This window comes from Aphelocoma coerulescens, chromosome 5 (assembly GCF_041296385.1).
Source record: "Aphelocoma coerulescens isolate FSJ_1873_10779 chromosome 5, UR_Acoe_1.0, whole genome shotgun sequence".
NCBI lineage: Eukaryota > Metazoa > Chordata > Aves > Passeriformes > Corvidae > Aphelocoma > Aphelocoma coerulescens.
In genome coordinates this window covers 1012371-1026737 of record NC_091019.1, presented here as the reverse complement: position 1 = coordinate 1026737, position 14367 = coordinate 1012371, and the positions used below count along the sequence as shown (strand labels likewise).

The 14367-nt window shown below is 42.8% G+C and overlaps 1 protein-coding gene across 3 annotated transcripts in view; it reads right to left on the bottom strand.

Moving 5' to 3' along the window:
* The window catches only part of LOC138111003 (semaphorin-3D-like), a 31587-nt gene extending 24998 nt beyond the window's left edge, over nt 1-6589 (bottom strand). For 2 of the 3 annotated variants that reach the window (XR_011151219.1, XM_069016158.1), the window contains exon 1: nt 6316-6587. Coding sequence is in view for 2 of the 3 variants with exons in the window: in XM_069016158.1 (XP_068872259.1) it covers nt 6316-6430 (115 nt within the window). In the remaining variant the exon portion in view is untranslated. Of the gene's footprint in view, nt 1-6315 lie in introns of all 3 variants that reach the window. The other variant, XM_069016157.1, reaches the window with a different exon arrangement.
* Nucleotides 6590-14367: the final 7778 nt, after the last annotated feature.

Genomic DNA, 14367 nt, shown 5'->3' with positions numbered 1-14367 from the left:
TTTTATTAATAATATTTATATTGATTACTTTTGGGGCAGTATGTCATATAGGCTAATGTTTTGTTACAGATTTAGTGAGAAATCTTTCTGAAAGAAATCCAGGCTGCTTGAATGATGCACAGGAAGATCTAACACCCTCCTTTAAGAGGCCCAGTAAGTTAATTACAAAATTTTGGTGTCTTCAGCAACCTCTCAGCTCTTAAAACTCTATGGTTCAACACAGTGCAAAATTCTGGGATAGCCAGGATTTTGTTCAGAAAGTAGAATGTCTCCTTTTTCAAATTTGTAGCAAAGATGTACATCTGTCACTCCCACCATCTTCAAAATTGTCTGCCTTAAACAGAGTTAACCAATCTCTCTGACTTGTTTGATGTTGCGCTGGTTAAATAAAGGAAATTCTGACTCTTTCTGCTATCTCTGTGTATTTATCTCCAAAGGACTGTGAGTACGGAAGAGTCATCCCCTATATTCCTCAGCTCTTCTTTGGGGAACTCACCTAGAAATGGAACTGCAGAAATGGGGAGGGAGGAAAAAGAAACAGGATGTGAATCGAGCACCTGCATAGTGACCACAGATGTCCACTGCTAGACAGACACTGACGTCAGGCAGATCGTGCCCTCCAAATAGTGCTCAGAAAGAGAACAAGTTTGGGATTTCTGAAACTGCTCTGAATTGGATTTGCTTAAACAGATGTCATTAGTAAAAGTAATCAAAGAAAGAGTTTTGATCCCTCTTCCAAGCTGATGCCACTTATCATGTCTCTTCCCTGCATTCTTCTAGGGAAGCTGTTTTTGATGTTGTCCCGTCCTTCTTTTTATAAGGGAGCAAAAATCCTTTGTCAAGTATTACTCTTTCGGTTTTGTTTCCTCTCATCTTCTGAGATATAGTAAAGTGAACATTCAGCAGAATAGTTTTGTATTTTTTGAACACAATTCTTCTTTTATCCAATTGAGGCCCTTCTGTGATCATGAAAAAACAGCCTCCAGTCAGTGACATCAAGAGTTTACACTCATAAGAGCTTGACACGGGTCAGTTCTCCAAGGTTATTCTTAGTTCAACTGCTATGTAAGCTGTTGATGTCACTGACTGGAGGCTGCTCTTCAGGACATTATATATATGATAATTATATGACAGAAAATGCAACATAGAGTTGAATCTGACCTTCAAGTTCACTAGCTTAAAAAAGGAAAAAAAATGTCTGCAAGAAATTTGCTGCTTTTCCCATTACTAAGATGTAATAAATGCCTTCAAGTTTATACTCAGTCGACGGCAGATACACATGGACAGCAGCGCCCATCCATCTTCAAGCTAGGGTACATTTTAAGTCTCAATGATCACTGCCTCCAGAAAGCATTTTTGAGACAAAACAGGCAAAGTCTTTTGCATATCTAGACAATCATCCAATACTAGGATCTTCACTCTCACATGAACACTTCATGTTTTTCCATAGAGGAATCTGAGATAGATTTTTCTGACAAATAACAGACCACCAAAAATTAATTAAACGACAAACAAGGGAAAAGCACCACTTCCTCACTCAGCACATTTTCCTTGATTTTCATTAAGCATTCAGATTTACAGACGCTGATATTGCCACAAGAGCAGTTTTTTTCTGGTTTTACTTCCTCTTCTAGTAGAGCAAGCACAGCTGCAAAATGCAAGCTCATTTCTAGGCTCTCTTACACATCACCAGTTTACCACATTCCAACCAGTCATAGCTGTGCAACACCCCGTCAGGGTACTGGGATTACTGCAGTGTCACAGACAGCTTAAGTGAGGCTCATGGAGCTGTACAGTTTTAACTACGTTTTATATGTATAATTAAATGATGCATGACATGGAAATAAGCCAGCTGTACTGAAACTGAACAAACTAACTGCTGTGATGCAACAGTTAAGCATCTCATCAGTTATAAAATGAAACAGGTTTAAAGCAAAAGCAATATAGAGAACAGAATGCTTGACACTGTTAAATAGCATGTTCAAAGGATAATTTTTGAACATTAAGGAAATGTACTCACCCAGTCAAATTTTCAAAAGAATTCCTGGCACCAAAATGTTCTCTGTTTGCTTTTTCACCATGTTTTAAGAATGGATCACTCTTAGGGGGAAGAAAATCCTGTGTGCAAAACACTGCGGGAAACTAAACAATCCTTAAACATGGCTAATTGCCACGTGGAGCTGATGGTTTAGCACGGTCATCCTTCAGCAGAGGAGAAAGAACTGCCTGTCTTTAGTTTACTTAGGTAAGATGAAAAAAGTGAGGAGTGTGAATTTGATCTCGCTTCAATTTACTTCAGTGGAAAAACTCTGGCCATGACTTCAGTGAGAGTGAGACTGCATCTTAATTCATTCTATATGGAGAAAAACAAACCAGCTGAGAATAATGCTTTTGTTTATTAGATTTAAATTACTACCATAGTCGTTTTGAACAGTGCTAAGTAAATCCTGCTTTAAAAGCCAAACCTTGCCTTCAGTCGTGCTTATTCCTCTGTACTGTGTCACAGTGCAGGATTCCTGGTCCTCTGACCAAGTCACGGCTGTCACAGTAAGCATGGTTTGCTCTGGGGAATGGCCACATTCCCACACGGGAATGATACATGTTTGTGGATATCACTGGTGACAATGCCCAAATCTGGCCTGGTGCATGCCCCCCAGCCAAGAAACTAGGGTGCACGCTTTGGTAATATAAATGCATTCACTGAGAACACAGACTACACTTACTGAAATGTCCATGAAAAGCAGCCAAGTAAATCAAATCAATAGGGTTAAATTTGCAATTTCTCTCTTTCTGCAGGAAAATTTTAGGATAGCCACAAATTGAGAAAAATTTGATTTTTTTTCTTCTTTTTCTCAGAAGGCAATCAACATTCTGGGTCTGGCTATTCTTTACTTCTCCCTATGAAGTAAAATCTAAAAAGACACACACGATATTTATGGAAGGACCTCCCAATGAATTAGGAAAAATTATTACTCAGAAGATAAAACAGAAACAAGACTGTCTACACTGTATGAATTAAACATACGAGAATTAGGACACAGAGCCTTCCATTCTTTAGTAACAGAACTGATGCTGTCCTGAAAATGACATGAATGAATTAGACTGGTGTATGAAAACCTTCTGCATCTGCTCTAGAGGTTGGAATGAGGATGTTAAATGAGGCAGCAGACAACAAGGATGTGCTGCTTAGGGAAGCTGTGGTTGTGGAGTTCTGCAGTTTGGATGAAGGTCACAGGTTATCTCCATCTACATGAAAATGAGTGATAAATACACACTGTCGGTCTTAAGACTGAAAGAGTACTAGGCAAAGAGGGTTAAAATATGGAATATTACTCAAAATCATCCCCTGGTTTTCTAAAGATCCTAATCTTCTATTAGAAGACAGTTTGTTACCTTCTCCTAATATTAAAACTACAGTAATAAAAGCACCTCAATCTTGTAGAAGTATCTAAGATACACAGATTAAGTAAGGTATATGCACTGAGAGCACCCTAAAAACATCACAAGAGGAGTGACAATTTCTGGGATAGTAATGACATGAACAAGTATCTAACTTAAGTCTGAGTGAATAAGAGTATTTTTCAACTAATGGATATGGGAAAATGTGAAAAGATGAGATACGTGATTAAAGATCATAGTGGATTTGATTAACACAGGTGGAGAATATATGACTTTGATTCTGTACTACAACGTATTTTAATTGATTTGTGTGTAGTTTTAGTTTTATACATGCACAGTTTTTTAGAACACATCTTTAGACTGGGACAAACAATAAAGGAAATCCATTGTACGACTTTACATTGATCCCGACATCATTCACTGGAATATCTTAACATTTCCTGCACAGATTCCCATTCGTTAAGATGACGACCTTGAGAAGAAGGAAACCTATAGCTGCCATTCAGAGAAGGTCTAAAATTTTAATTGCTGTTTGAACACAAAGGAGCTTTGACATGCTGTGGTTTATTGAAGCACTCCTGCAGTTATAGACACATCTTTAACCACCCTACCCTCTCCCTCTTCCTCCATCCACCACTGATTGATGCAACTGGAAAATTCAGTAACTGCAAAGTCCTGCTTACTTCCAGCTCTCCTGCCCCAGCAAATGCTCAGCTCTTCTGGGAAGATGGAGCTATGCCATAAACTCATTGCACATGAAAGGAGACGAAACCTTCCCTTCAAAGACACGTGTGACCAGGTTTTTGGAACTGCCTGACGTGGCCAGTTCTCATCTGTTTTCCATAAAGAAGGAGAAGAGCCCTGTATTCTCCTCTTCATGATAGTTCAAGTATTAATTCCAAAGAACAGAGATGCCAGGACTTGTCAGTGACATGACTAACAATTTTATGACAACTGGCAAAACAGTTCATTTCTCCTACATCTTATTCTCAGAAACCTTGGAATTGTTTTGTCTGAAAGATTTGGGGGGAGGAAGGTAGACTTAATTCTCACAACTATATTAAATACTCAGTATATGTGATATCCTGTTGTCAACACACAAATATATAGTTTGATTATGATAAGCCATACTGGAATCATTTACAGTACATAAGTGTGAAAAAACAGCATTAAATTTTTTCTTGTTCCATGTGGAAAAATATACACCTTCCAACCCCCCAAGAAAGTAAGACAAAGCACAATAAATTCTGGTAATTCTCTTTCTTCCGACTTTTCAGTTCCATCACAGCTCTCAAAATTAAGATTTATGTGCTATTTTGCATCTGCATCTGTTGTTGATTTTCCCCCCCTACGGGGATATAGGTGAATAAGTTTGGACAGGAAACGGTATCCCTCAAGCCAAACTGAAAGGTTTATAAAGTTGCTAATAAAAGTTTGGGTCAGGGCCTAAATATCAATCATCTGCTCATCATCTTTTTAAACGAGCTCAGGCATTTCCCCAACTGTTCCCAGCAGGTCTCTGCCACTATTTTAAACTAAGATTTCAGCCATTTTTTTTCCCCTGTGTTGACCTCAATAATTTTTCTTTCTCCCCCTCTTTACCTGCCAAAGGCATCCATCAGGATTTTGCCAAAGGCTATCTGCTTTTGAAGTTGAGAGGAATTCACTAATCGTGAGTGTCAAATCCACAATAAATGCCGTCGCCATGTGGTACATGCTGCTTTTGGGAATTATCTCAAAAGGCCTGGCTGTGAGAAGGCCGGCTGTATGTTAGGAGGGTTTTACTGCTAACTTTCGTAACTCACGTCAGGTCTTTCAGTTTCTCTATTCATTGGCTTCAGTGAGTGCAACTGTTTCCCAAAGTAATAAAAATGTTGTCAAGATCCCTTGATCTTGCTTCCTCTGTCTCTCTCACACAAACACATCCAAACACATTTATATACACAGTGGAATAGCATGCGCAGTGGCACGCAAATCTAGCAAAAGAGAAGCTTGTAAATAAATAGCAAGTCATTCTGCTTACTCAATAAATTTCTCTGGGTGTTAAACTCATGATAAACATATCATAAGCCCCAATGAAGGCTTTACAGCCTGTCCCATCACACCATCCTGAGTGTAACTCTGCAATGCATAGGAAGACATAAGTTTGAAAAACAGAGCAGAAATAGCTCCCATAAGGGCAAGGTGCTGACACAGCTGAAACATAACTAATGGGAGAGCATTTGTTTTCACTAAAGAAGAAAGTATCAGTGACACACCTCTGTGCCTGTGCAGGTGTGCTGTACATTCAAAGCAAAAAGAAATCTACCTTCTTTAAAAACTTGTCCATTAATACATAAATATGTCTGTGTTGAAATCCCTCGGTACCATTCTTAACAAGAACTACACACAAGACTAAGAAATTCTGCAGAGAAACACGCTTTTGTGATCCAAAGAGGCAAGGAGAAAGAAAACCACCTATGAAGAGTTTAACATACCCACTTAGTGATAGAAAAAGAATTATTACAAAAATAAATGTCAGTCCCCTTGAAACACTTGAGTCAGCTCTCTCAACTTCCTCTGATGCTGTAGGAAGGTGTGAACGTCCTCCATGTCTCACATCATCCCTACCAGCCACATAGGAATGTCTCCAATGCACCTCAGAGTGTTTCAAGTACCACTCCCCTCTAATTTATGTAGAGTCTGTTAACATCCTCTTGGAGCAAACAGAAATAATACTTTTAAAAGACAGTTATACTTCAGAAACATGTGCCCCGACACAACAAAAAGCCCAGATTTTAATACTGCCCCGAGGCAGAATTCATCCATCTTTAAGGCTTCTATTATGTATTTCCTGGTTAGTAATACAAAAGAACTGCTGGCACTATCACATCAAAACGGAAGTGGCAGAATCAGAAAAACTACTGAAAAGTTTACCTTTATAGGAAAGCTTCAGTCTTGGGATATTTTGTTTTGACATTCCAGTGACTGGAAGGAACAGCATCACTAAAGACAGCGGGCTGCAGGCACGTGGCACTTGCAAAGCTCTCATTCTGCTCTCCTCTTCTGTACCTTCTTTTGTACTATGGTGAAGTATCTCCCCACTTTTCAAACAATCCAAGTTTGATCTGGAAGAAAAAAAGAAAACATCTGCAGATCTGCTTTACTGCATAAGTAACAATTCTGTAAGCAAGCCAGACCTATCTTTAAGGAGCACCTCAGTTAATTTCTTTGCTACAAAAGTAGTTTTCCTCTAGTACAAGTAAATATGTTTTGTTTCCTTAATACTAAATTTACACATTTTGACATTGGAAAAATATGTAAACTTTTCAGACACCAGTGTCTAGCCTAGCTAAAGTTTAAGCACAAATTAAATTAATGCAGTATCCATAAAAAGAACATCTGACATTCAAAAGTGACCATGCAACTTGATAGTTAATACCAGTCCATTGGATATCTTGTATGTTTTATAGCTCTTTTTGTCTCAGTACAACAGCTATTGTGTGTTTATGCTATGACTAGAATGAACTGAAATGTCTCAGATGCCATGGGGGTACAAGCTGAGTGAACAGTGAGTACATATCCATATCCATCAAAAACTTTTCATAAATAAACTAAGAAAACTGGACAGAGCAAGCAGTTGTGTTTAGTTTTAATAGAGAAAAAAGTCAAAGCGGATGATGGATTTAAAAGTGCTTTCAGTATGATATTTCCAGCAGAATAACTGCCTCAACTCATCCACCAAAATGTCCTATAAACTTTAATGAGTGTTTCAGGCTGGGGTCAATAGGCTGATATGGGATTTTGTTAGCACAGTGTGCAACTAAGCCAGCTTTGCAACACTTTTCACTTAGTAAGAATCACTCATAGTCCATAAATCTTAAAGTGTTTTACAAACGAAAGCAATTATCACTGCCCTTATTTTCCCTATGCAAAAACGGAACCATAAAGCTGCAATGAACCTATTTCCTCAAGGTCACACAGCCAGCACAGGAGTTGAAAAGAAAACAGCAACAGCAGTCCTGCTGTCCTTTGTACCCAGCTATCAAGGATCCCTTTTGCCCAATAACTCGACTTTTGCACGTGAAATTATTTGAAACGGTATCTTGAGTTCTGAAGGCAAAACTTCACGGTTAATAAATCACAAAGATCAGAGTATGAAAATATTTGTGAGACCAGATCCTTCCCCCTGCAAGTGCCTGATGCTAGAGGCCAAGGGAGATGGCTGGTGAAATGACAAATGTCAGTGTTTGAGTAATGCTGGAAAACCAAGGAGTAAGGAAATGTTATGGTTAGTCGAGAGATTAATGGCTCATGATGTGCCATGAAAATTCTTTTCTGAAAGGTACTGGAGCTGCCTGATTAAAAGAGCAATCCTAGTGCCCACAGCAGCCAGCACTTGCACAGACACCAAAGGATAGGTTCCTCACAAGTCCATGAGAGATGCAGCACAGCTTGTGGCCCCTGAGCCTTTCCACTGGTCTGTTATTTGAACTCCTGCAGCACTAGGTCTTGCAATTCTGTGAGCTACAGCAGCACCCAGAACCAATTCAGCACCTCCTGATACAGGCAGTTCATCCTTCCTGGCATGAAAGGATGGAAACAGAATCCCTTCAGTTCTCTCTGACACAGGAAATCTTGCTCAGATGAAACTTGGGCTTTCTGAGCCTCCAGACTTTCGCTCAGTAGCAAAAGACAAGGAAGTGTGCAAGAAAAGCATGATGGTGAAAAAGAGGGAAACAATCCGTAAAATCCCCAAAGCATAATTCCTATTGCAGAACACTATGCTTCTTTCTTCTCAGTCCCCTCTTCAACACTCATATTCAGTGTCTGAATGCACTACTCTTGGCCAAGCGTGAGTACACGTTCATGAAATGACATGGAGAGAAAACAGACAAACATGAAATGCCTGTTTCATCTTTCTCTTCCCTTTATTACAGTATCAGATCCTAAGAGAACACCCTTAACTTCTTCTGTGCCGACACATCTATTTGAGGGTGGACCACGAAGGACTGAAGTGGATTAGACTATCCCAGGGTTAAATCGCCTTTAAGAAATTTATTTAGAGGTGAAAAAGGGGAAAAGAAGGAGAGGGGAGGAGGGGGAAGAATATGTGAAAATGAGACACCAGCCCTGTTCATCTTCAGCAGGATGATAGTGACAAACCATACTTCAAAAAGAAGCAATTAAGAGGGAACCAGTCTCACTGCAAGTATGTTGAGAAGTCATGGCCTGAAGGTCTGGGCCTCAGCCAACAGGGAACTCACCAAAGGATATGGGGCTCATTTTCTTGAGGCAAATTACTGTGAAGAATCAGGACTAAATTTGACTAAAAAACCAGTTGTGTCAATGCACTGTCATTTGCTGAATTGATTGAGAATCAGCACCAAACTCGGGCCTTCGGCCATAGCTCACAACCTCACTTTTTCATGTAGGCTTTTTTTGCTAATGGGAACCTTCCTTTTTTTTTGGTTGGGTTTTTTTTTCCTTTTCCCCTTTTATTTGAATAATGTCTGTGAAAAACCATTTGCTTTCACAAGGCAGTTAGTTTACACTCGAGGCAGCTGCTCTGTGAGCTCGAGCCAACCCTGTCCTGTCTTTAGATTCATTGCAATCTGGCCAGATTGTCACGTATATTTTTAGTTTATGATGATCCTCTAATACAATTCCACACAGAGTCCTTCCAACAGTCTAGCTCAGGTTAATGAACTTCAGGCCAACTAACTTGCCATTAATCGTCAGGAAATGCCCTTCCTCTCTGTAACACATGCAATGTCAATCAGTGTCCTGTGCTGTAGCAAACAGTTCCATGGGCAGAAATAAAACATAAAACCTAAACGCAAATTTGACTCCCCCATTCCTTCCTCCCCTCAAAAGTAAGAAGAATTTGGTCAGAGAAGGAAAAATTACTGGTTTGTTCAGTTCTTCGATACTTCAGCTAAGGACCAACACATTGTAAAACCTCCTCACCATGAACAGATCCAAAATAACTGAGGAAAAAGAGTCTGAAATGAAAAATGCTGAGGCTAAAGCTGGTTTCCCACCTTGGCTTCAGCTAGGAAATAGCACCGCACTGTGTTCATTATCACCTGCAAGACCGACCAGGGAAGGAAGCCAGGCATACACCTCGCTGAAACAGGGGCATTTCCAATGGAATAAAGAAGCTTTTATTTGCCCCATGTAGGGGTGGGAGGCACAAGGCTGAGGAGGGGCTGAGCAGCCTGGCTCCATCCTGCTAGGACCTCCCTGCGGGGCCCATAAATTGGGAACAGGCCGTAGGTTAAATGCCAAAAGACAGAAAGCTGAACTGCTGGTGCCCGGCCATCCTGACAGAGAGAGGGGCTGGACCTGACTGGCACATGTGGGATGCCACATCTCTGAAATGAGGTGTCACCTCCCTGCAATTGGTCAGATTTAGTGGAGCCTATAAAACAGATTGCTCTGAAGCTACTGTCTGAAACAAGAAAACCTGGGGCCAATTTACTAAACATAATTTATTCCAGGCCCTTTGTGGCAATAAACAGAGCTCTTCAGCCTTCTCAAACACACAGACAGTAAGGAGTTCTGTGCTTATGGGAGCTTTTTCAGATCGTTCAGCTCAAACCTATCTAAATGCAAAGTCTTGCATTCACAAATACTGTGTAGTTTCCGACTTCTCCTGGCATCATGAAGTCCAGAGCTGAAAGGACTGTGACCCATCTGCAAACACACGCTTTATAAACTGTATTCGTGTAACTCTTGGTTAGTTCTGTAAAATAAAAACCTTTATGGAATTGGAGGATAATTTAAAACCTGTTTCCAACACTAGGTTTCCGAGGTAATTTTGAAATTCAGAATTTTACATTCAAATAAAGAGTTACGGCTCAGTTTTAGTGAACCTAACAGCAATGCTGCAAATTGTGACAGCTGAAAATCTAGAGCAACCCAGTCATCATAAGCTTATAAATTCATTATAAACTTAATGAGTAAGTTGCCTAGGCCACGTAGCCTCAATATCTAATTTACTATCACTGATGCTAGAGTTTTTCTTTCTTTCTTTTCCTCATCTATCCTTGTTTGAGATGATCTCGAGGTTTTATTTTGTCTATGGAGTCAGAAGCCAGCAAAAGATGTCCCTTCTAGACATCAATAAAATAGCATGAGTGGCCTGTCAGACAAACATACTGCTTTAAAAGATTTAAAACTAATCACCTACAAGAAGAAACAAAAATTACCCCGCCTACAATTCAAATTGATTGAAAGGTACCTTATCTCTTTATGATCTCTTCCTTAAGTATATGTACTTTATATACATGCACACAAATTTAAAGCATGTTACTTTAACTGCAAATATACAAATACGTGTCCAATGCATTATGTAGATGTCTCACCTTGAAATTATCATACATATTCCAAAAGAAAAATTACTATTGAGTGGTTCAAAACTATACTATAATCATGAACTGGATATTGAATTGTCTTTGTTAATAAGAGAGAAAACTATAAGCATACATGACTCAGATTAGTAACTTATAAAATCAAATAGACTAAAAGTAAAATTGCATCATTAGACTTAATATTCTTAACTTAGTTCTGCAATAACAAAGATGACATTCATCCAGAGCACAATGAAACTATGTTCTTGTACCACTTACATAGATGGTCTGTTGATATATTATTTGGCAGAAGATGCTTTTCACTTTACCGTGTTCTATTTTATTTCATTGGCACCTCGCGCGTTGCGCCGGGCGGCTCATTCGGGGACATGCGCCGGCTCCCACAGGGCCCCGCCCGCCGCCGCTCCCCGCTGCTCTCGGGAGATCGCACACCGCAGGCGGCCCAAGCCCCGTCTCGCCGACGGCCCTCGCCACCCGCCGCCCGCCGCCGCGTTCTCCCGCTCCCTACCGGCACGAAGCGGCGCCGGAATCCCTCCTGTCCTGGAAAAGGTGCGCTAAAGAAAAAAAAAATGAACTCCGAACTTTCCACAAACGTCCCAAAAAACGAAGCCGCTGTGAGGGGCTTCGAGCTGGGCCTGGTCCCTCAGGGAACGGCGCTTTCCATTGGCTGCCGGAGTAGCCAGGGCTCCTATTGGCTGCCGCACGCTGCGGCGCTTCCGATTGGCTGCTGCCCGACCCGCCGCCCCCGGGCCGCTGCTGCTGGGGGTCTCGCCAGGCGGGCTGCAGCCAGAGCAGGACACAGCGCAGCGCCAGCAGGCGTCCGGCGGTGCTCCGTGTCTGTCGGCGTCTGCACTTCAGACAGACAAATTGCATCCAAATTGCCGGCGATTTCCACCACCTGCTATTTCTCCTCTCTTTTCCTGGATGGATTTGACAGCGCTTTCTTTCCCCCCACAGAGTGGGAAAGCAAAATGCTCAGCTGCCCCTTGGCCATCTCCGCTTCCTTCCACAGCTCCAGCCTTGTCCCTCTTTCTCTCCCCTTTCCTTTGCACTAGGTTCTCCCTCCTCCTTTCCCAGGCAGCTCGCAGCAGAGACATTTCACCCACCGGCACCACCTGCTTCCTCTCACTCCGTCCCAGTTTGCCCACTTTGAACTACTGGAGCCGCCTGCCCGCGGAGCCGGACCCGCCGTGCGCCTGGGTAATGGTGGCGTGAATGATCGCAGGGATTATTGGAGTGGGCTGGGCCTGGCCAGGTGCCTGGTGCCAGCAAAACCGCTCTGTCCCTCTCCTCCTCACCCTGGGCAGGGAACAGAACACATCAGGAAAGGCCCGAGGATCGGGAGAAGGGCACAGAGAGATCACTCACCCGTCACTGGAATAAGAGACACGACTGGGGGGAATAAATTGAATTTATTGTCAAACAAATCAGAGCAAGAGAATGAGAGGTAAACCTGCAGGGCTTTAAGCCTAGGAACGAGGACTTTTTCCTCGGCAGCTCGCAGCTGCACGAGGGGGATAAAGGATCCCCCGGGGCCCCCGAGCAGCGGCTCTGCCCCCCCTCAATGGGGATGTGTCCAGACCCGCCGGTCCATGCCGGGCTTCTTTTTCAATTTCTTAATCAATTAAGGGAAAAGTCCCTTTAGTCACCATTTCAAAGCCTTGAATCAAGGGGAAAACGGAGCTTCCCTCTCAATTTAGACCCGTAACTGATGCATAAGGAGGGTCTCCCTTAAATATAAAACCAAAGAAAAAGTGAATCAAGGGGGACTTTTGCTCAAATTAGCCTCCTGAAATGAGGGAAAATGCAGCTTCCTCTTCACTTTCCCTCAAGAAACACCATTTTGGGGGCTTTTGGACACGTTTTTCCTCTATGAAGGTCCCTTCAAATGAGGGTCCCCCTCGATGGAACTCTTATAATGGCACATAAAGGGCTTCCCTTTAAAACCAGGGACGGTGGTGTTTTGCCCTCAGTTTTAACCTTAAGATTATGAAAATGGGGCGGTTTCCCTCAATTCAAATCCATCAAACAGCACCATAAAGGCTTTCTTCTTCCAATTAGACAGGAAAATAATGCAAAACAGTGATTCCCAGCCAACTGAGATACAAAATCATGAAAACATTGTGTCAATTGAGACCCTCCAAACAGTAGATGAAGTGGGATCCTCCTAAGTTCAAGCACAATTAAAGAAATGGAGTGTTTTCCCCTCAATTAAAATCCTTTTTCTTCTCGTAACCCCCCCCTGCCCCCCTTTTTTTTGGGGGGGGGGGGGCGAGGCACTGGGAGCACTTCCTCCTCCTCACTGGTCGCACTTGGGGCTGCTGCACGTTGGAGAGTGGTGGGAAGTTTCCTCCCAGTTCCCTCCCAGCGTTCCCAGTATCTCTTCCAGTGCTCCCACTGGCAAAACACTGGGGGGCACTGCATGGTCTGATGATGGAGGGGTGCATTGTCGAGGATCACAGAGGGGCCCGGGGGGTCCCAGGCGTCCCTGGGGGGGTTCCAGATTCAGCAGTAGGATTTTTCAGACTATGAGTGAGCTATGTGGCCTTTGGAGGTGTCCCTTCCTCTCCTGCTCACAAGAGAGCAGCTCAGAGGTGATTTGGCTCCTGAGCGTTTCAATTTAGGCCCCCAAAGAGAGGAGGAGCTGCTGCCCACATTACACCTTACAGCTCTGCCAAGGGGCATCTAACCCAATGTGTGCTCAGGAGGTGGGGATGCAAACCCCAAATCCCATCTCCGCCTCCCTCTGCAGTCCTTTAAGGGGTTCCTCTAGTCTGGAAAACCAGTTCCATAGCTATAGTAAACCCAGAGTCTCCTGAGTGAGAAACCACATACTTGTAATTCCTCTGCAATAGCCTCATCCCACCTCCAGCAGCCCCTGGGAAGTTGCAGGCAAGAACACCTAACCTGGTAAGCAACTCCAATTCTTGGCAGATTTCCAGGACAATGCAAAAACATTTCAAAGTATTTTTTCAACACATCTGCTTATTGTCCTTTAATGCAAAATAGTGATTCCATACCAGTCCTAAGAAGAACAGGCCCAGGGAAGACCTTGCTCTCTACAACTCCCTGACAGGAGGGTGTAGCCAGGTGAGGACTGGCTGCTTCTCCCAGGCAACCAATAACAGGACAAGAGGAAATGGCCTCAAGCCGCACCAGGGTTGGGCATCAAGAGGACTTTCTTCCTGGAAAGGGTGGTCAGGCCTTGGCAGGGGCTGCCCAGGCAGGTTTGGAGTCCCCGTTCCTGGAGGTGTCCGAGGAACACCTGGACATGGCACTCAGTGCTCTGGGCTGGGTGACAAGGTAGGGATTGGGCACACGTTGGACTCGATGACCTTAGAGGGCTTTTCCAACCTCAATGGTTCTGTGATTCTCATGATTCCAAATTCATTTGCAAAAGTTCTCACACCTCTAGTCACACCTTAGCAGGTGTGTAGGCCCAAGCTCATACATTTGAGAGATTTACTGCCTCCAGTGGGATCTACACCGCAATTTCAGGAAGAGGCAGGACTTGAGCCGTTACGAGAGAAAACTTTGCAAAAGCATTCCCTGGAGAGACATCCTGAAGGAAGGTGTCTCCCCCTCTTCTGACCATAGAGGGAGCTGAGTCGCC